The 22,585-nt window shown below is 40.5% G+C and overlaps 1 protein-coding gene across 1 annotated transcript; it reads left to right on the top strand.

Moving 5' to 3' along the window:
* Window positions 1-1,286: 1,286 nt before the first annotated feature.
* On the top strand, window positions 1,287-20,728 carry MMRN2 (multimerin 2). Its single transcript, XM_021536182.3, has 7 exons — window positions 1,287-1,682; window positions 11,179-11,301; window positions 11,582-11,688; window positions 13,673-13,738; window positions 14,804-14,977; window positions 16,081-17,979; window positions 18,983-20,728. Exons 1-7 carry the CDS (start codon window positions 1,402-1,404, stop codon window positions 19,369-19,371), a joined length of 3,039 nt encoding a protein of 1,012 aa, XP_021391857.2. The 5' UTR covers window positions 1,287-1,401; the 3' UTR covers window positions 19,372-20,728.
* The last annotated feature ends 1,857 nt before the right edge of the window (window positions 20,729-22,585 follow it).

The following is a 22,585-nucleotide window of genomic DNA, read 5'->3' as shown; positions in this document are numbered from 1 at the left end:
ATTAGCAAAATCTCTCCCTGCCTGGCCCCATATGTTGCTGTCACTGCTCTTAGGCAGCAGTGTCTACCACAGGTCAGGAAGGGCATTTCTGTGTTTCTCTGTTCTTTCCATTAAGCATAAAATAGGGGCATCAGGAGAGGGGTGCAAATCCAGCCAGTGAGAAGGAGATGCAAATTCATAGCCTTTACAAGGTCTTTCAAAATCCTGGAGATATTTTTCCTCTATTTTCAGCTTGTATTGGAACAAATCCATAAAAGTTTAACATTTAATGCTCTGCAAGACATACTGAACTTTGGGCTGATCATCTCACCATTCACACTGCAAGATGATCTAGCAGTCCTGCATTCCACTTCTTTTGTCAGAGGAGCATCATTCTACTTCACTTCATTCTTTAAAATGCCAGAGCACATCACCCTGCAAGACAGTGAAAGAAGAAACACAGTTAATGAAAGCAAGAAAACTAAAAGCAGCACCACCAGCAAAGCAAAACCAGTAAGAAAATTACATGCAACCTCCACAGACTTTAAAAAAAAATTATTATTAGAATGTGGTGACAAAAGGTAGCTCTTGACAGCAGCTCTTGGCTAGTAGTTTTTCTTTTAATGTTGATTAAAAATACAAAAAAAATTAGGCCTGACACCAGACATGACAACCCAAACAGAAATTCTTAAAAATGGTCAATTATCCTGGCCTCTCTGAAGGACAACTTGATGAAAATCTTCCATTTTGATGGGAACAGACTATGATTCACAGAGCTATTTTGCAAAGGTCGCAGAAGAATGGATGTTTGTAGGCTCTTTTTTACTTTTTTATTTGCCCTGAATCCCTCAATGCCTGCAATTTGTTCTACATACCACAAATACTCTGCTGCTAAAGCCAAGGTATTTCAGCCTTTAAACTGTAGGGAAAACTTCCATGTGCAGCACTGGACCAGGCAGGTCTGTGACATTTTCTGGCAGTAATGAGAGTCTGTTAGAGCACTCAGCATTTTCTTTCCTTTCTTTTCTCTTCCTTTCCTTTAAGCTAACATCCTTTTCCTGTGCCTGACAGAGAAGGCAGTTGATAAAAGCTGAGTTCCTGTTCACAGATAAGTTTAGAAGGCAGTCCATCTCAGAAGTTCCTTGAAAAGCTATATTCCTACCACCTCATTTTCCCCCCTGTCAGAGACGTCTGAGCCCCACACAGGAACCAGGCTCACATTGTTCAACAGCCACGGACGTTTCCACAGTAGCTGGGAGGGCCGAAAGCTCTTTCCGCTCTTTGTTAACAAATTTTTTTTTTCCTTCCTTCTTCCAACTTTGCAGTTAAAGAATATTGCCAGGGAATTTCTGAAGTAATTCAGGCTGAGCTTCAGAGAAAAGAACAAGAGGCAGGTGTAACTGGGGGGGGAAGAAGCCCAGGATGCTCGTGAAGCTTTTGCTGGTCTGTAGTACAGTAGGACTGGCAAAGCTGGTGGAACACGCAGACCATCATGGATATCGTGATGGTTCTGTGCACAGCTTAAAGCCACCAGTTCATGAGACCTCTGCACACCCCCAGAGAGCTCCTCTGCCACGCCAAGAAGGTTACTGGGAGGCAGAAGGGCTCAGGGAGGATACTCAAGATTACCCTTCAAGTGTGATCTCCTCACATCAGGAAGAGAGGGGGGATTTGGAAGCTGCAAGCCCACAACCCCGAAATGGGTAAGTACCCCAGCATGTCTGTCTTACGTATGAGTGCAATCCTCTCTGATACTTTATATTCTGTTGATACAGGACTGTTTTCATTTGAAGTTTCTCATTAAAATACATTAGATTTCAGGGGCCAATCTATATCCAAACAAGAGTGGTTTAAATGCTTTAACTACACAAACAGAAAGCTGAATCACCTGTGGAGGATGAAACCACAGATGGGACCAGCTCTTTGCTTAATCTAAGCAGCAGAATGGGGTTAGGGGTGTGCACACATCTGGCAGAGGGGAAGCTTCCCAGTTCTGCCATAAACCAAAACACTACCTCTGGCAAAGCAGAATTAGAGGAAGTTAATTTACTGACTGTTTCTTATCATGAACTAATGCTGATTATTTCTGCTGAGCATAGCAAACTTTGTCCATCAGCAGACTGTGCCTGCCTGCAGACTTGGGCCTTGGAAATGGAGAGGGAAAGGTAATGGCAGGATGTTAGCAAAATAAAAATAGTGAGGAGTAAATATAACAAAGTAAAGAATAATGAATAAGAATTAAAATTACTACAAATTTCACATCCCCACCCCCTTCCAAAGGTTTTCATGCCAGCAAAATGCTTTTCATGGTAATCTGTAGCAGAAGAGTAGTCATTCTGAGAGCAAAAGGCATGTACTTCACTAGAAATACCCTATGATTTGTGTAAGTTTTACAGGGCATGTAAGTAGGTCTCTAAATGTTTAAAATAGATGAAAACCAAGCAGGACAGTGAATGAATCTTTTATGGCCTTGATGGATGGGTACAGGAAAACCCTGTTCAGGAGAGCTGAAACAGCAGCACTCTGAGTGCTGTTCACAGCTCAGTGCTTTAGGATGCCCTGGTATTTTTCCCTTTAAATGCTCTTGAGGAAAGGAAAAAAGTGAGATGGAAAGAGACTATAAAACCTTGCTCATGTCATGCTTCCCTTTCATGCAAACTGAAGAATGCAATCTTGTTTCTGATCTGATCTACATGTAAAATTAAGGCCTCCCTTCTGCATGTAGCATGGTGAGTGTATGAAAATCTTACTGTCCTTCATACTACACCTTCCCAAAAATCTGTACCTCCCCCTAGGAGCCCCAAGGCACTTCCCTAAAGCCTGCAAGGCTTCCTGATAGGTAGGGTTTGATAATGACATGCTCTGTTAATTAACCAACTCCTGGTTAATGCAGTTCAGACATGGTCAAAGGAAGGAAACAAGGCCCAGGGGGTACTCTGGGAGTCCAAGTTATTCTTCAAGGTGGTAATCATTTGACTGCTGGTTGAAATGCTGAAAATGTTCTGAAAACTCCCAGTACTATGAAAATTCAGTGCTGTAAAAAGGTCAGCATGATGCTGTAATATACTGTCCTAATCAGGATTCCTTCCTTGGCTCTGTAGCTCTGTTCAGCACCAGCTTGTCTAATTCAGCTCAATACCAGCTATGACTCATCCTAATTTCCTCCCAAGGAGAGAAATACTTCCTTCTTTTATGAAGATAGTTGCATAATGAGTCAAATCATAACATTCTTCCCAATTATAAAGCTATGTGGATGACTACAGACAATCCAAATCTAGCCTGGCAGTAGCTTTAAGGTATTTGCTGTTTTGTAGAGCTGTCACACAGCACACAAAAGGCCAGGCAGCTGCTAGGTTTTATGAAAGAAATTCGAGCCTCTGAGAGGAATTGTATCTAAAAGTAAAGGGAGAGAGTATGAATAAGAAGGGATGTCAGAATTATTCTTGTAGCCACACTCCAAATTCTAAAATGGTTGAAACAACACACCTTCAGAGCATGAAGTCCTTGCATGCCTGTTAGCTGCTGTGGCTGCAGTACCCTGCTAGGCACAGACAAGATGTTGTCATGAATCTGGTATTTCCTTCCTACAAGTGTGACACATTCCCTGGAAAAAAAATATCAAGAAATGGGTTTATATATCTCAGGATGAGAACAAGAAGAAAAACATCAGGAGTTAAATACTAACTGAGAGATAAAGGGAAAGAAAGACATGCCATAAAAAGGTATGACAGACATGCCAAATAAAGTCCATGATGGTGGAGAATAGTTTTCTACCAAAATGATGTCTCACATCTAGTTTGCTTTTGAAATAAGAAAATACTTTTTTTGCAGAACTAGGAAACCAAGTCTATGGTAACTTGGTCTTTGTGACAATGTTTGGACTCCCATTAGTTAAAAAAAATAAAAGCAGTATGTGTTTAGTTCAGCCACTTCTTATTTTCCCTTTGGTAGTGACAAAATATTCTTATATTTTTTAAAAATGTAGAGCATAATTTTTCATATTGCAGTTATTTGAATAATCGAGACCATCATGACTAAGTACTGCAAGGTATTAATCAGAATCCTCTGTTTCAACATGTGAGATGAAATGACTCATTAGATCCCAGTCAAATACTTGGATATGTTAGTTTGCTAATTGCTCTAAGAATAATAAGATTTCTCATGTAAGAGTTTTAAAACATAAATCAGTAAGAAGTCATTGTCCTTTAGAGGAAGAACTAGGTAACAGTATAGTATCTCGGCTGTTGCTTGTATCTGAACCAATAGGAGAAGTTCTGCATGTTCAATTGGACAAGTGTCTGCTTGTGCACAAAATCAAAACTATCAGGAGAAGCCAACTTTCCAAAGGAAATCAACTTTTATATTGGTTTTCTCCCCAGCATCTCTGTGGTTTGACTTCAGCTATTTTATTCTACTGCTGAGGTAAATGGATTCACATGTACTCAAAACTTTCAGCAGAACTAAAAAAGGAAATTAAGAGACCTGTACATCAGGAACAGTAAGGCTCACAACTCAGATTTCATGCACTTATTGCTGTATTTCATTAAAGAAACTGAGACAAAAGAAGCACGTAAAAGGCACATGCAGCTCTGAGCTGCCTGCACCCTCTGTTAGCCTGACCTGTCTGTCAAGCAACACTGTAAACCAGATCACTTAAGCATTCCAGGCTAAAAATAATCTTAGGAAAAAGCAGAGGTTATTTTTAACCTTCCCCTCAGTAGCAGCACTGACAGAGCCAGTTCCCAGGTGGATGGCTCACTCTGCAAGGGAGAAATGGCCAGTGATGCTGGAATGGGAAGGAGCACAGCAACTACAGCTGGCTTCCCCAGCTAGCCAAAGTCTCACAGAACTTCTGTTTCCAGAAGTGTAATCATTCCCAAGTGGCCCCTGTTCTGGTTTTGCCCTGCAGCTGGACATGTTCATTTTTCCTTCTTTCTTCTTAATCCATAAACACACAGTGTCATCTCCTGGGATTTTTTTTTTACAACATACCTACAATAAATGGATAAACAAAATTAAAAAGTCCCCGAACTCTACCACCCGACATATTAAATAGGAAAAGCAGAAATCTTCAGCTTAAGTAAATCCTTAATTTCACTAATATATTTTGAGTTTTGGACACACAGTTCTCTGAAGATTTCCTAATGTCAGCCAGGGGTGTTGTTATCTCTCTGAAACAGGCACCTCTTCCTCTCACTCCACATCAAGGAACCACAAAGAATCAGGCCTGTTCTCATGACTACCCACTGTGCCAAAACTTGTAACTATCCTCCCAAGTGTACACAAGCAGAGAAAACCCAAATCAATTATTCTAAGGAAAGTCAATGTTCAATCTTAATAGCTTATTACTTTTTGTCTGCTTTTATAGGAAGAATCCATTAATTCAATTAAGACCAGTTTCACATCGACTCATCTATTTCTTCAAAACAACACAGGGGCTTTTGTAGGAAACTTATGGGATACTGAAATTTTCCATCAAAGGGGCACAGAACATAAGCTTAAAATAAAAGTTTGGATGTAGTGCAGCTAAAAGTGACCTTCACCCCTTGACATCCTGCAAAGCAGTGGAACAGCCATTGAGTGCTCAACAATAGCTTTGGCAGTGCCAAGTGCATCAACAGAAGCGATGGTTTCCTATCAAAGGCACTTGGCTCCTTTCAGGACTTCAGGAAATTCTCCAATATTTGGCTATCATTGAATGGCTCAGCTGCAGGTGGAATAGCTCCCCATTAGCCTGCTTGATACAAATGACACAGCTCCATTCTACACTGTGCAGGAGTTATTGAACCCTCTGTGCCCACGGGATTGATTTGTTTCACAGCTCATTACTGCACGCTGCAGCTATGAATTTCTTCAGCATATAGCAAGGGAGCTCCTGTTTCAGCATAGCCACAGAATCACTGTCAGCACTACCACCACCTGGACCCAACACCTTCCTGCTTGTGCAGGTCAGAGCCCCTTGAACAAGTGATCAGTGGGCAGCCCTGAACATATCTCCCCTCATGCCCCAAACTTGGTCAGGGCAAACCTTGTCACATGCTGCCTGCACCCTGAGTGTGTGCCAGTGGGAAACTTGTCTTCCCAAGCAGTTTAGACTCCCTGGCATCAGCACAGGTGTGCCAAAGGGTGTATTGTGGCTGCAATTCCTACTTCCAGAGGAGGTCTGACAAAGGAGTGATCAGGCTGTACTAGAAGTGAACTTAAGACTGTAGGAATCAAAGGATAAAATCCAAGTGTAAGCTGCCCTCTCAATGGGCTGTAAAGCTTCCACTGAGGGGGGATAATAGAAATGAGGTAATGGCTGTGGATGCTCTTGAAGAGGAAAATCCTCTTGCATTTACTTCTCTAAAATAGTTTGTACAGCAGTTGGATTTGGTTCAAGATCAGCTCCCAGCCAAGTCTGTTGTTCCTTGAACTCTTGCTCCCTGTTCAGGACTGCATTTACTCTGAAAGTCTTCACTGCACTATGGTTTTAGGGTGTCCTGCAGGACAGGACTACCCCAACAGATAACAGTTTAACTGTTGGAATACACACTGCATTCAACATGGGTTACTCAAGATCCTGGAAGATTTCCAGCACTGCATGGAAACTACATGTTTGGAACTACCATTGCCACTCTTTTCATTCCAGTTTGTTAGGGTGAACTACAAATCAATGTCAGCCCAGTGAAAACCAGGGTGTTTCATGGGATGAGATACAGGAAGATGCCAGACCCTGCCTGAGAGGGTGTTCTACTCCTTTTGGGAGTTTTCCTGAGGGAAAGAAGGAGAAATATGAGAGTTTCTGCTGTCTGATTCTAATACACGTTGCTGGCTGCCTGGGAAGAGCTGGAGAATTCACTGACAGACCACCAGGCATCACATGTCTGCTAATTAAAAACCCAATAGCACACCATGCTGCTTTAGAGAGCCAGTGCCTTCCCTAACAGCTGAACACTTTCTGTATTCCATAAAATAAAAAAAGATACATCTGTGTCAATAATGACACACAGAGATTTAGTTTAGATTAATTTAAATGTGGTACTTGTTTTCTGTTTTATTGAGGCTGCTTTTTCTTGTCAGTGAGATACTGCACTGAGGAGAAAACCAACAACAGCTAAAGCCTCTGTCTTATATTCTTCTTCAACTGATATAAATCAGAAGTCATTCTGTACAAGTCAGTGGAAAAGCACTTATTTAAACTGAAATAACAGTCTTCTACTACCTTCCTATAGCACACTAAGCAGGAATTACTGCTTATCTGTTGCCTTTTGTGCTGTATAGGGAAATGTTATGGTCTTGAAAAGTTTTGCACACTGTGAGTAGTAGACATAGGCAGGCTAGGCAGGAGTTTTCCTTGAGAATAGAAACCTGAGGAAACTGATGGTGAAGGACAACAGTTGGACCAGTACAGCCAAAGGAATAACAAAACTTAGGAAAAACATCCCAACATCCCGAATTCCTGAAGCTTTTGTTCAGGCAAAAATTCCACTGACCTAGGAAACATCTAAAATTATGCACTGCAGTGCCAATCAGGAGAACATGTAGCAAAGAGAACTAAAGTGTGTCAGCCCCTTGCTGAGCTGGGGAGCATCACTCACACTCACTGACACACTGTAATTGTCTGTATGAAGGAAAGACACTAGCCCATATTCATCTGAGCAGAGCAATTACTGCAGAGCAGCCATCTAACCTTTTCTCCTGGTTCTGTGGGTTTTATTTTGTTTCCTATGATATAAGGTGGCCCAGTGAAATCCTAGAATCAGAGAAAGAACTGCCTCCATTTTGCTATGTTTCAGTAAAAGCAGAATTAGATCCAATGTAGGAAAAAAATAATCTTCGTATCAGTTTCCAAACACCTGAAAGATTCAAATAAAAAGAGCTTGAGCTAACCTATATTTGCTGAATCTTATTTAAATACAGAACGCTTTGTCATCAGATATATTTAACCTCAGACATAAGAATACAGTTGCTTATTCTGCCTCAGAATTAGACAGAAGTGAATAGATGCATGTGGAGACTATTTAATAAGATTAATTCAGAATTAGAATGCAGTCTAGGGGGAAAAAACCCTAACAAACAATACCACAAGCTAGCAAAGAAAGCTATTAAAACACTTCTTCCTGGTTTAAAAAAAACAGGGATTCATTTATTTGCAACGTGAACCAGGAAAAGCCACTGAACAAATGAAACATTTGCAGCCCTGAATTTGCTAGGGTTCCCTCAAGAGCTGCTCTAACTTTCAGCATTGTGATAAATGTTACTGTTCACCAGATTACAGGGAAGGTTTTTCTGCTCTCCTCACATGAGCAGCTTCTGTCTGTCCCTCTCTCTTCCTGGCAGCAGAAGTTTGCACCAAAGGAAACTGTATTAAAGAGAATAAAAGCAAAGGATGCTAAGTTGGTTACATATTCAGTGAATGAAGCGACATAGTTACAAACAGGAGAATAAATGCAGTAGCAGAACACAAAGCTGCTGTTCCAGAAACCAGCTCAAGGAAGAAAGAAAGTGCTATTTGTGAAGGAGCAGCCCTTTGAAATTTCACAGCTTGAGAAGTCCTGCATGGCTCACTGAACTTTAGATCAAGCCCTTCTCAGTCTTTTACATTGATGCACTTAACATTAAAGAATGACGTATTTTCCCTCAAGGTTAATCCTGTTAAGGAGTATTTTTAGTTACAGATAGCAAAGTTTCCCTAAAGGAAGCATTTGACAAGTTGTGCAAAAAATCCTGCAATAGAAGTTTCATCTTTGGCACATGTATCTATTTGGCAGCTCATTACAGGCCTTATCGACTTGAGGAAAGAATCAGAGTTTACTCTGATAATTTTTATGGAACTCAAAACCTCTGAAAGTTTTTGTGATTAAAACCACAACATGGTATTACATAGCCCTTCAGTTCCACAAATTAGACCTTTAAGATCAAGTGAGAGAGAACTAGTAAATAGATAGTAAAGAAAACTGGACATAAAGAACTGTGACAAGCCTTAAAGGAGGTTTTGATTGAGAGTCCATCATATTCCCCCTTTACCCCCACCCTCATCCTATTCATTCTGCAGAATACTAGTAACTGTCCAAAGCAGGCATCAAGCTGGCATCAACCATGGATTCAATTTCTGATACAACATAACCCCTTTTCTACAACTGGGAAGCTCACCAGGTACATCCAACACTTCAACATGTTTTGAAAAGGAATCCTTGTGTTTTCTGTTCTGTTTATGCACATCCACCTGTGCAATATAGCAAAAACACTCACAGTCCCACAGTGCCTCATTCTTGCTCATACAGGTTGATGCATGTGCACATTTGGCTCTGCTTTATGTGGCTGACATGACTCCAAGGATTTCTTAGGAAGGACTTGCACATAGTGGGAAGAAAAAATCAGCCCAGATGATGATTCACTGGGTGTGGATTGTTTTCATTAGGAAAGAACAAAAGCCTGAAGCCAAAGAATCCTGTTTTAAAAGGAGGTTTCCACATTGAATGCAGACTCCTGCCTGGATCTGGCAGACATCCCGCTGGCAGGGGCAGGGATCCTGCACCTAGCAACGATACCAGCGAGCTACAGCAACAGTGCCTGGGCACTTCATTTCCCCAGGAACAGTAGAGAGGATTTGAGGGGGGAAAGCCTCTCCCAGCTATGCCTTGCCAAACACATGAGAGAGGACAGCCCAAAACCAAGCACAAACCAGGTCCCTGTTTTAGAGTTATTTAACTGACACCAAATTCCAGAAAAGTGCCACAGCTGTTAAAGCCTGGCAACAGTAAACCTGGTAAACTTAGGCTTACCTTGGGGGCAGATGTCACCAGAGTACGTGTGCAGGTCTGCTGGATTTTACTGAGTGGTTTTATACTCTGACACAAGCAGTATTTGACTCTGGAAGAGTAATGATTCAATAAAAAGTTGTGGATTTGTCTTCTAGTTCAGTCCTGTAAGAACCACGACTCACACTGATCATAGGCCCAAAATTTCCTCCAGCCACTTGTAAAGGCCTCAAAGCTACAACTCAAGCAAGTTGTTTTGGCTGGAAATCACAACAAAGGCAACAGCCTCCTTCCCTGACCTGCTTTCCCAGCACTGCAGCCTTTGCCAGATTCCTGCCCTTGCTTCTACTCGATGAAATTTTTGCTTGCATGAGTGCTTGCTGAAATCTCAATCACATTTTCCTTAAGAAACAAGGAAGCAAAACAGGCTACAGCCCAGCAAGCCTGGTGAACTGTTCCCATCTAGCCCAGGCTGTCTGCTCTTCCATCCCGATGTTTTCAGCTTCCTTGCAGCTTCCTCCCCTTCTCCTGGCTGCTGCAGTGCCAGCTTCTGCTTTTGTGCAGGACTCGGTTCCCCATTGTTTCACCAACTCCCTGAGAGGGGCAAACTTTTTCCATATATGCTGATAGTTGGAGATTTGGTTCCTGTATTCCCATTTAAAAATACACTGCCTAAAGTTCAGCTGTTTCCATTATAGTTAATACTCGTCACTTCCTGCCCCTTCTGGTCTTGGATTTAATAATCAAACTTCAGCTAACACTGTGTGCCAAGTCTTGACTTTAAAGGAAGAGGCTCAACTACACTCTGGGATTAATAGCTGCCTATGTAATTCTGTCTTGGAAAATTAATCAGACTATTAAAACTCACTTGTCCTTGCTAGAAGCATAAAACTAAAACAACCCTTTTCCCCCCTAAAATTATTTTCCTGCAGGTGATGGGAGAAATTGTTTTGAAGCTAGCCCATTTCATAAAATCCCATCATCTACTATATTATCTTGAAGAAGTAATACTTAGGAAGATATTAATGGAGTTAATGTTGGACTAAGTTTTCAGAAGCAGTCTGCCTCAACCTGATGAGTCAGTCATTAGGCATCTGAAATGGCAACATGCCTAGAAAGGCAATTTGACATTTAAAGTGACATTAACCCACAGGTTATCATAGGTTGGAAATTTCTCCTGCAAAATGAAAGGACTGGAAATGGAACTAACACATCAAAGTTCAGACAATCAGCCCTTTTGTAACAAACTCAGATAAACATCTCAAATGAAAACAAATGAATTGGGAGTGGAGGGAGAAGGTATAAAGCATTTTCCACTTTCCTCATCATACAGCTGGGAAAAAATACAAAAGTAAAAATAAAGGCCTTTCTGCATTTCACTTTTTCTTGGCACTGCTACAGCCAGAGACTTAGAGACCTACTTTCAAACTCTTTTCCCACGTTTTTCTTCCATTAGGAACTGGTGTTCCTTCACGCAGTCCCGGCTAGTCACATACATAGAAGCCTGCATGAAGGAGAAGTACATTGTCAACTCCCAACAGCCCTGCCCAAATGGAGCCCCAGACTGCCAGAAGATCATGTAAGTGTCCTAAATAAAACCAGTGAAGAAAACAGAATTTTCTCTGAAATATCTAAAATATGTTTTCAATAGTACTGAAGACTCATCATTATTTCTAGGGGTGTTTAAAACAAATTTTTATCTTCTTTGGTAGCCATGACATTTTGGAATAATGTGTTTAATAATAAAGCACTCTACACCCCATCAGAATACTACAGCATTCAGGATCAGTCCAAACTTTTAGAGTCCTTGCAAAGGACTCTATTACAATAAATCTAATGCCCAGACCCTTCCTCCCCAGGTACAGGACAGCTCTGAAGCCAGTCTACCAAGTGAAACAGAAGACTTTGAAGTCTCTGCAGTGGAAATGCTGCCCTGGATTTACTGGCAAGGACTGTGAACAGAGTGGTAAGCAAAGCTGGAGAACAAGTATAGCAATGAATGACTAAATGCCAGGCACAATGGCAAGAAATGGATTTGCCTAATTTTTCTCCTTTTTTTTTTTTTTAGAATTGATGCCTTGTTTTGTTCAGTCTGCTATGTCCCAAATGACAGATACTTTGAGACAAGAGGAGTCATAATTAGCTGCAATTAATAGTTAAATAGCATTAGCTACTTATTCTTCTGTTAATAGCACTTTCGTAATCATTACACATGGAGAAAGGCATTAATTTGCTGGAAAGCTTGTCAGATGTCCATCTTAGGCAAGTCCATCTAGAATGCCTAATTCCAGGTAGAAACCGGTGACATCAGAAAGCAACACTAGTATGTGAAATGTGAAAGCAATTATCTGGCTTAGAAATCACAAAGTGTCCAAGTTCAGAGAAGAGGGCAGCCTTCACTCTGCAGTTTGCATTGCTCCTCCTCTCTGCTTACCCTGGCTGCAAAGGCACTGGCTCCTTGAGCAGGGAGCAGCTCTACAGGACAGGCAGGAACAGTGCCCAGACTGTAACCTCCAGGAAAGCTCCAGGAACAGCCTTCAGAGTGAACTACTGTAACCCATTGCACTGGAGAATAAAGCAGTGGGGGCAGCACGTTGAGGGAGGGGATTTTTTCCCTCTACCATGTCCTCCTGAGACTCCACCTGGAGTCCTGCACTCAGCTCTGGGGTCCCCACCTTAAGGACATGGGCCTGCTGGAGTGAGTCCAGGAGCACCTCTGCTATGGATGCAGCCTGAGTGAGCTGGGGCTGCTCAGCCTGGGGAAGACAAGGCTCCAACGAGACCTCAGAGCACCCTCCAGTACCTAATGGGGCCACATGAGAGATGGAGAGGGACTTTTCACAAGGACATGTAGTGGTAAGACCAGGGAAAATGGCTTCAAGCTGAAATAGGGCAGGTTTAGTATTAGGAAGAAATACTTTGCTGTGAGGGTGGCGAGGCACTGGAACAGGTCTCCAGAGAAGCTGTGGGTGGCCCATATTTGGAAGTGCTCAAGGCCAGGTTGGATGGGTCTCTGAGCAGCCTGGTCTAGTGGGAGGTTCCCTGCCATGGTTTTTAAGTTGGTTTTTAAGGCCCCTTCCAACTCCAACCATTCTATGATTCTATGACCTGTGCAGCTGCTAATAAAGAGAGAGAGAGGAGACAGTATAGTTTAAAAATTGAATGGTGGTTTAAAAATGGCATTGGCAAGATTTAGCAAATAATACTCAAAAAGCAGAATTTAAACAGATTTAAGAATTTAAATGGCATTAAGGGAATTTAAATGGCTAAAAGGTAATTCACTCTAGCAATTAAGTCAACCCTAACAATAAAGGCAAACATAAGTCTGAAAATTTTTCCACACTCTACATCTAACTCACCTACAGACTTCACGGATAAAAATCTCTGTAGGTTTAACTTTTCTTCCTAGATAGCTTTCATTTTTAAGTTGATCTCTTGGTGAATTTCACTCATAAAATATTATGGAAAGATTATGATTATTATTGGAAAGATATCACCAAATGCAGTGCAACTATTTTAGTCTCTATTGTTACACTCATTGACCAAAACCAGCTCCTCCATCAGTATCTTCTCATTTGTACAGCATCATTTACTGCTGCTGCCACCAGAATGTTCAGGTAACTGTGGAACAAGGAAGAGGAATTTGCAGATCTCTAGATGGGACCCCCAGAAAATAAAAAGGCCCCATTTATTTGCAATAGACTAATTTCTTAATGAGCAAATCTTGGCATGAGTTAAAAATTCACACACTATACTGCATAGCACTGCCATGTATACAAGGTTGTTTTCCAGTGCAGGGAAAGTAAGTTCTCCAGAGAAGGTGTTCTTTCCCCAGGAAGCCTGTCTCCACACCATTTACACAACACGTGAAATTCCTGTGTGGTCTTGCTAAACTGCAGTAGTTTCTGCATTTAAAACATTCTCACAGCTGTATCATATCTCAATTACAGATCCTAATTTCATTCTGGTGCCAGGAACTGAAACTGAAGGACAAGAAGAAGAGTTCTCAAACCACAGTATGTGCTCGAAGTTATTTTGTCATCCTTTTACCTCTCAGTCACTGACCAGGAGAAAAAAAAAAAATAGAAAAAAAGATTAGAAACTGTAATTTTAAAGTGATACGCTATGGACAAACTCTCTAGTGAAAGCATTCCTTGGGAAAGCTTTGAAAGAATACATTTATTGACATAAATGAGGGCTTTTGCTAGAACACCCTGTGAATGTTCACAACAAAGCACCCCAAAATTTCAAAGCTGTCTGATCAACAGTGGATGCCAGCTGGTGCACAGCCTTACCCCTTTCAGTGGCATGGATGTTAACCCTCTGCTCTGCAAAGTGGGTTCACAGGACAGCACACCATGCTCACAAAAATCTACCAGAATAACAATCCACTGAAAATGCTATTTTAGAACGGCCCCCCAGAAGCTCTGAGACTACAATTACAAAACTGTAGACTTGTATCTCGGGCACTCCACCCTACCAGTGTAAGTACCACGAAGGACCCTCCCTTACCACCTGGGAAGTGGTGTGGCTTGCAGTGCTATTAAATGCCTTTCAGGAATTAGCTTCAGGGAAGTATTGCACACTTTGAAATCTACACCTGAAATTCGCAAGTATTAATTTAGAAAAACATCAGTTAAAGGGCCCCTCTATGAGTCAGCTCTGACACACACTGTGCTCCTGATTCCTCAGTGGAATGTCTCAATTGCTCCTTCATCCCCTCCTTTTATTCTAGGCTGTTAAACCTTGCCACCCTTTCAGTCAATGGCTTGAAAAGAGTTAGCATTCCAAAACATTTTTATGGCATGGCCAGATTTCTAATAAAGAGCATTTTATTGCCATCATGGCGGTTGTAGCTGAAGTTCTCTGCAAATATTTGAATATATTTGAATCGCTGTTGGAAAAAATCCTTGCAGATAAACTGCAATTTAAAGTGCCAGAAATCAACAGACTCCCTAAATGTCAGTGCAAAATTTTCAGAATGAAAACCAGACAGGTGTTCTCAGAGGTCTTGCATGAATACCTGTCACCTGGTCGCTGCACCCTGTTGCATGACTTTGTTTTTCTAATCTTGTGACTAGTGTCAACATCAGTGGATTCAAGAGAAATGTTCGAAGTCATTCAAAATCATGAGGCATTACTGGATGATCTTCAAAGTGATATTCATCAAGCAGCCAGCACCTTAGGTGACTTACAGAGACTATTTGAAAACAACGGTACAAGCATGGTGTTAGAAGTGAACGAGAGCAATTCAGGTGAGAGGTCTGATGCAGAATTATCAGCCCATGACAGGCCCTGTGAAGACACACAAATCAGAAAGAAAATGTGAAATCAAAAACACACTGATATTCCTTGGTCTGCTGGTTGCTTCTACAAGAGAAAAAAATGGGTGCAATTCCAATGCAAATGAATGAACCAAAGAGTAACTCAAAATAGAAATGAGAGGAAAGGCACTGTTCAGAATACGCCTTAATCACAGAATATAGAGGTTGCTTATATTTAAAATTTGTTAACCTTACTATTTTGCTTCTATGGCTTTTTCTCTTCTGTGGGGATGCAGAGTTTAGATCTGTTCTATTTCCATACTCATGCTACATACTCTGATGTGTGGAATATCACACTGGTGTTACATGATAAAATGTAACATTTGACCCATCTCTGGAACATCATTTCTGCCATATACAGGAATGAGAAAAAAAAGAGCTGCTGAATTTAACCTACCATAGTGAGCCACTGGCTTACAGAAACATTTGCTAATGATACTATAATATCATATAATATATAATGAGATTATAGTACTTTGTGAACTTCAAGGCACTTGAGTTTGAACTTTAAAGTCAGAAACTGAGCCTTAATATAATTCTCATACAGTTCACATACCTCACAGATTTTTCAAGTTATTTACTCCTTACCTGGAATATTCAGCTGTTAAGATGCTGTATAACCTTGTGGAGTTGAAAGCATGAGAAAAATAACATTATGACACAATCAAAAAAGGAAGAGCCCACCAGCTAAGAACTGTTAAGAAAATGGACAGTTATGGCCACTGGAAAAACCACCATCCCAACCAGGGGTTTCAAAAGCATCATTTTTAAGACATAAATGGGGAAGTCAATACATATCCAAGTTATTTTCTGTTCACTCTTAGACACCTCAGACACTTCTCAGATAAACTGCTTCATAGTAACCTTGATTTAACAATAGGCTATTTTTGCAATTGTTGAAATTTATCATGAGGTCAGATTCTGGGGAGTAAGACTGCAACTACTATAAAAAAAATAACACTTGAGTTAACCTGCCTAGATTGTATTCCAAAAGCAGAACTTAAATTAATTTTTTTTTTCAACTGTATTAACAGATCGTCAGGAAAGGCTTCTGCAGCAAGTTTTGTTTCCTCATGTGGAGAATTTTCTAAGGAAACATTTTAACCCAATGTGGGCAAGCTTCAACAAAAGCTTACAGAACCTCTCCAACATAGTAAGAAACCTGTCCCATGATGTGGAAGCCAACAAGAAAACCATAGAAAGATTCCAAGAAAGCACTGTGCCCAAGAAGGAATTCCAGGAACTAGGAACTAAATTTGAATCAAAAGTCCAAGAAAACATAGTGAAAGTTGATCAGGCAAAAAGAGATATAGAGAACAAAGTGCACATGCAGCAGGCTAATATTCACTATAATCTCAGCATGATCAAGGCAGATACTGACACAAGACTCAAGCAGCTTCATAAGATACAGCAGTCCCATTTCTTAGCTTTGAACAACAGCATAGCAAACATGAAACAAGAGCAAAACCTTCTTGAAATTAAATTGGAAGCTTTGAAAAAAAATTTAACTGAACTCTCTTTACATCATGGTCCCAAAGATGAAAACAGCCAATTAACCATCAAACATATGAATGAAATACTGTCAGGGCATGCCAAGCAGCTTAAAGAACTTTACATGGAGTCAGATGTGGCCTTTCAGAATATTGCTGTTTTAGAGAGGTGGTTTAAGGAGTTAAAGAAAAACATCTCAAAGTATAGGCCAGAAGATCTTACAATAACTTTAGCTGAGAAATTAGTTATTATGGAAGAAAACAATGCAGCAATGGAAAGGCAAATATCAGAGCTCAACTACACTCTCTCAAACCTCCAGGAAAACTATTCAGATCTGCTGCGGTACATGGAGGAATGCAATTGCCACAGAGTATCTACTGACACTGATGTACTGGAGGAAGATCCAAGGAATAGCACTTATTCCCTTGAAGATACCCAGTCAAAGCATATGAAGCACATGGAGTCAGTTTTCAGAGATTTCTTCAAGAGTGAAATTGAAGAGCTCTCCTCAGCTATTCCATCCATCCATCTGTCTCTTAATCTCCGTCAAGAGGAGAACAGACAGCTTCAGTCACAGGTAACAGCTTTTTCAGAAGACATGGGCTTGCTGAAGAAGAAAGATGAAGAAATTCATCGACACATCAAGTATCTCAACAGCTCTTTTAGCTCTCTTTTGAAAGATGCAATGCGGCACGAAGAAGCACTGGAGGCTTTACTGAGACACGAATTTCTGGATGTCTTTTTTGAAGATGATTTTAGTAGCCTAATACCATCAGTATTTCAGCTGCAAGAATCTCTCAGACACTTCTCAGATAAACTGCAAGAACAAAATGTGACTATAGAATCTCTTAAGAGATTTCATCCCTTGGACAGAAGTCATCAGAATAATCATGATGCTCATAAACCTCCTAAGCACCCTGAGGAGGAAACACAAACCTCCTCAACTCTTCATGAAGTCAGCAGTCAACGCAGTGTCATAGAACACATGGAACCTAACCATGAGGCTGCCAAAGATGACTCCTTGGAGAGCTCAGCTTATAATGATATCATGACTCTGAAGAATGATATCAAACACCTGAGCCTGGCAATCAAGAGGCATGAATCCAGAGGTGACATAAGTCTCTGCTGCAATCATACAATAGCAAATGCAATTGAGCCACTCAATGTTTCTGTAGAAATTCTCTCTGCAGATTTAGCAACCATCAAGCGGAATCTGGAGGAACATCTGGTGACTTTCAAAAAACTATTTGGAAGCAATGAAGAATTAGGTGCCTCAAATATAAGTGTGGATGTTACAAAAATTCAGTCAATGTTGCACAAAAAAGGGAGAAGGCAACAGAAAGGTCAAGACAAGCAGAGAGACAAGAAAAGGTCTGAGAAGCATAGAGAAAATACACAAATAAGTGGAAGAAATACAGTGCAGACAGAATTTGTGGAAAAAGGTGTGTTCTTTTATTTTACTTGCTCATTTACAGGTCTAGCTTCTTTCTAGGCCCCGATGCAAGTTCCACAAACAGAGCATATTAGTATTAGTTTTAAGAACTATCAGGTATCTTGTGGGCTGCTGGAGGGAAATTCTGACATTACTTACATCCTCCCCCTCCACCAGTTTGAGTAGAGAAAAAAAAAGCAGTCTGAGTGAGAAGCAAGTTAATATTCTGCTATATTTTGGTTAAGGCCAATAAAATTACACCTGTTATAGCTGCTAGGAAATTGTTCTTCAGGTGTTTTGAAGACAAATTTTGTTTGTAGGTGCTCATGTTAACGCAGTAACAGTCTTCTCTTAGTAAGCTGATGTGGAATGCTTCTTTTTCCCCTGTCACTTTGTTACTTGGCTCTGGAAGGAGTGTACTTGAAGCACCAAATCCTTCTTGAGACAGACAGATGCATTAAATGAACTGCTGTAATTTGCAGAAGTGGAACAGGCAGGACTGACCAGAGGGCACGTACTCCCTCTCTTACAACCAAGCTTCAGATACATGTTTTCAGCTTACACTTGACTGGGACTGGCCAGTTCCCTTTCCCTGTAAGCATGTGACCATAAGCATCTGGTAATTACAACCACCACAGTTTTAACATTTGGCTTTTATGATTGCAGCCCTTGCTATGGACTAATAACAGAACAAAAATCAGCCCCTTTAGGCAGCTGTGCTGCAAAACTGTAGTTAAGACTGAATAAGCAGAGAACATATTTTTAGCTAATTTATTTTTGGGACAGCAAGAGAGCTATTTTTTCCCCCTGGGTGGTCCCAGTGTTATACTTTTCCAAGAGTTCCAGAGAATCATTTGATCTGCTCCAGTGCACATAACCATTTCCAGTGTCTAGCTTTGCAAAGAAGCATATAAAAATCAGGCCTGATAGGGATTCACCTTATCTCCCATCCTGATGATCTTGGGGAGAGGAGAGCACTCACTCACTGCTAAAATCCTGTTCCTCTTTTTCAGACTCATTGGTGGCATTCCATGTGGGATTCTCAGAAAGAAAGGATAAAGAGAAAACTGTGAGGTTTAATGAAACATATCTCAATTATGGAAACAGTTATTTCTCTGAACATGGCCACTTTAAAGCACCACATAGAGGTGTCTACCTGTTTGTCATCTCTGTGGAGTTCAGCTCAGGACCAGCACTGGGACAACTCTCCTTCAGCCGTGGGTACAAAAGAACTCTCTCAAGCAGTCAGAGGAAAACCCCACATGGAAACACCATGACTACTTTTGCTATAGCAGAAATGGAGAAGGGGGAGACAGTGTGCTTTGAATTGCTGCACGGCTCTGTAGTGAAGAGAAGCCCACCTGGGACAACTATGGGTGGATTCCTAATATCTAAAACTTGAGTAGTGACATTTATGTTTTATTAATCTCCTTCCATAGAAGCAACGGATGCATTCACTATTGCTTCATCTGTGATGTATTCAAAGCTACTGCATGTGTTTAAACATAGCACTACCCTAGGTTTGTCTTCATGCTTCTTTTCTGGAAGTGTTTGGCTTTTGATTAGTTGCTTATTAGCAGCAATGGGATTTCCTTTCAAGTGAAAAGCTAATGGTTTGGACTCCAGATGTACCAGCACACACATCCCCAAATCCTTCCAACGTGAGAACTGCACATAAATGTTTTGTGTGACTTTCTTCACTTCTAACACACATTTCTCCTTTCCCTTGGCAGAAGAATATCCTCTCATGACAAATACCCCCAGTGAGTGGCAAGGAAAAGGTTTTAGGTAGGACTGCACACTCTCATGATATGTGGATGGTACCTTAAAACCCAGAAGCCAGGGCAATTTTACCTTTTAGTTCTCTGTGCACCACAGGCTATCTTGGAAACTTCTGCAACTCACTTCAATGTTTCAGTCTGTGCACAACAGGAACACTAGAAGAGATCCATCAAACCTAGTAAAATTCACTCTATTGCCAGCATTTGCAAGCAAGGATCTCCAGTCTTTGTTTCTTGGCCTGTGATGTATTTCAGCTACTCTGCAAAAATTTAAGGCATTGTTAAGATGAGTTACATTTACAATTAGACACTAGGAAAATGTCAACAATATTTTAGAAATATTGGTGAAAATGCAGTTTATTTCTAAAGTTAATACTGAAGATTATAATGAATTCAGCCCAGAGTTCAGTATTCAGTAAACATTTTAAAACCAAGCAAGCAAAATCAAAATCAAAATGCAAGCTCACTGGTCTGTTGTCACTGCTGAATATAAATCTGTAATTAGTGTAAATCAAAGAGTAGAACTTCTGAAATGTAGAGGGCTTTTTGTTTCCAAAATTTCAAAGTGACCATGCCTGGTCATGTCTTAAAACTTTTCTCTTGTCAAATAAAACTTCCCAAAGACTTTCACTTTAAAGAAGTTCAATATTGTGGTATTTTTATCTATCCTAATACCTTACAGAGCAATATTAAAACAATTAAATTTGCCAATATTAAATGCACTTTGAAATTTTCAGTATTTTTGATTAACATACAAATTATTATGCAAATTGAACCCTTTTAAGGTAGCATTTTTTAACAAATCTATTCTGCTGTTAAGAATTTTCTCCCACTTACCTGTATTCTAAGCAATACTAACCTATCATTGTTAAAAACCTCCAACACATCGGTACCAACACACAATGCACTTAAAGCAACAGTCTGACAAGCAGACAATACCTATCTTTTGCAATAAAGCTACAAAGCAATTTCAGCTGACTTGCTGAGAAGATTGTTTTCTCTATCCTGAAAAGCTCAAGAAACCTAATAACAAAGAATGATCCTTATCTCCTCCTGGCCAATGCTGATTTCCACAGGAGATGCCCAGGCCAGGTGCTCCTGTTTTTCTAGCACAGAGCCATGGCTCACACTGCTGTGCTGCAGGCAGCACACAGTGCCTGCAAACTCAGTGTCATTTTCTGTCCCACTTTTGCTCATAGTATCTAAGGGAAGAAAGAGAAGAATAAAATTGAAGAGGTAAAATGAAGAAAACCATCAAATTGTAAGATGATGTTCTCTACCATCCTGGGGTGACTCAGATGGATTTTTCCCAGTGTTCCTCCAATTCCTGACTTTTGTGGTGGCAGTATTCTGCAGAGCCAGGCCAAGTGTGCTGTCTAGGTCAGGGTGGTTCAAGGAACACCATTTTCAGTGCACATCAATTCTGCACCTATCAACCAAGTTCCACAAATAAGTACCACTGGGGCATATGTGTATGTTACATATGGGGGATATGATACATGTATATATTTCAGAGCACTTTGTTTTTAAAGCTTTGACAGAAAGCTTCAGCTGGAACGAAAACCACTTGGAAATGAACACAGGAGGTAGTAGAGAGCACCACAGTTCATCCAGTCAGGTTTTGTGTCCTTCCTTGTGCTCCAGAGTACTTTTGCTGAAGAATATGCCAGATGAGTTCAGAAAACACTGATTCCAGAGTGAATAAAATGTTAAAGATGTTTTAGTATTCTAAAGATGTCTTCAAATATGTGCTTAAGTTTGCCACCTGCATATACAAAGAAGACATACTTGATTGGAAGACTAATTTTTATGGGGCAAAAAATTAATCAAAGACAATGGGATAAATCACTCTGCTGGCTGCATAAGCCAGGAAGACTGATTTCCTTCTCAAGCAACAAGAGAACAATGATTAATCTACTGGGCTGTGGTTTTGTTTGTTCAAAGCAATAAACCAGCTTTATAATAAGCCTCCATGTAAACCACTCCTGCATTTTTTTGGTGGGATGGTTGTTTGGGCTTTTTTATTAGATCAACATAGCCACACCACTATGCCACACCACTATGACCCGTATTTTTAGGCAAACTAGAGAAATTAATTTAACGAAGATAATTTAAAATACAGCTATTGGTTGGCTCAGTGGATTTAGAAGAATTTCCAAACATGAAAAAAACCCTGAAGCTGACCATAGGCACTGGAAGAGTTGTCTATAAGAGCAACAGCTTCCCTCAGAGCAGACTGACTCGACTAATGTGCCTGATGGCCAGGCAGAAACAGGCACAGAAATGTGTGCTCACTCCAGGATACAGATAGATGTAATGTCAATCTGACACTCATGTTTAAACATAAAGCTCTGCATCTTAGTGCCTTCATGGAATTATTTTGTTACTGATCTGCTGCTTTATGAATGTCAGTATCTTATAGTACATTTTAAAACTAAACTCTCCTAATGTTTTTTTTTTTCTTTTCCATTAATAAGACAATCTCTTTACTGTACTCCAAATTCAAGTGCCGCTTGTACTGTATATAAACAATTTTACTTTCTATGGATCCAGCAATGCCTGAATTCTTCAGAAAATATTCACATCAAGCCAGAGTCTGAAGCCCAAGGAGCTCTCCTCATGAAGCACTCAGGAGGTGGTCAGCCCAACAGCAGTGGTCCTTTCCCAGCTCCAATTCTCAGCTGATACTGATCTAGTGCACTACCATCAGTGAGAAAGACCAAAGTGCTGTTCTGGGGAAAGGTGAAGATAAAACTGCAGAAGGAATTAAGGAAATAATAGAATTAAATCGGATCCTTTCTGAATTTAGTGATACTTCTGCTATTTATTTAACAG

Source organism: Lonchura striata, chromosome 7, assembly GCF_046129695.1.
Source record: "Lonchura striata isolate bLonStr1 chromosome 7, bLonStr1.mat, whole genome shotgun sequence".
In the NCBI taxonomy this organism is placed as follows: domain Eukaryota; kingdom Metazoa; phylum Chordata; class Aves; order Passeriformes; family Estrildidae; genus Lonchura; species Lonchura striata.
This window is presented reverse-complemented; position numbering and strand designations above follow the sequence as displayed.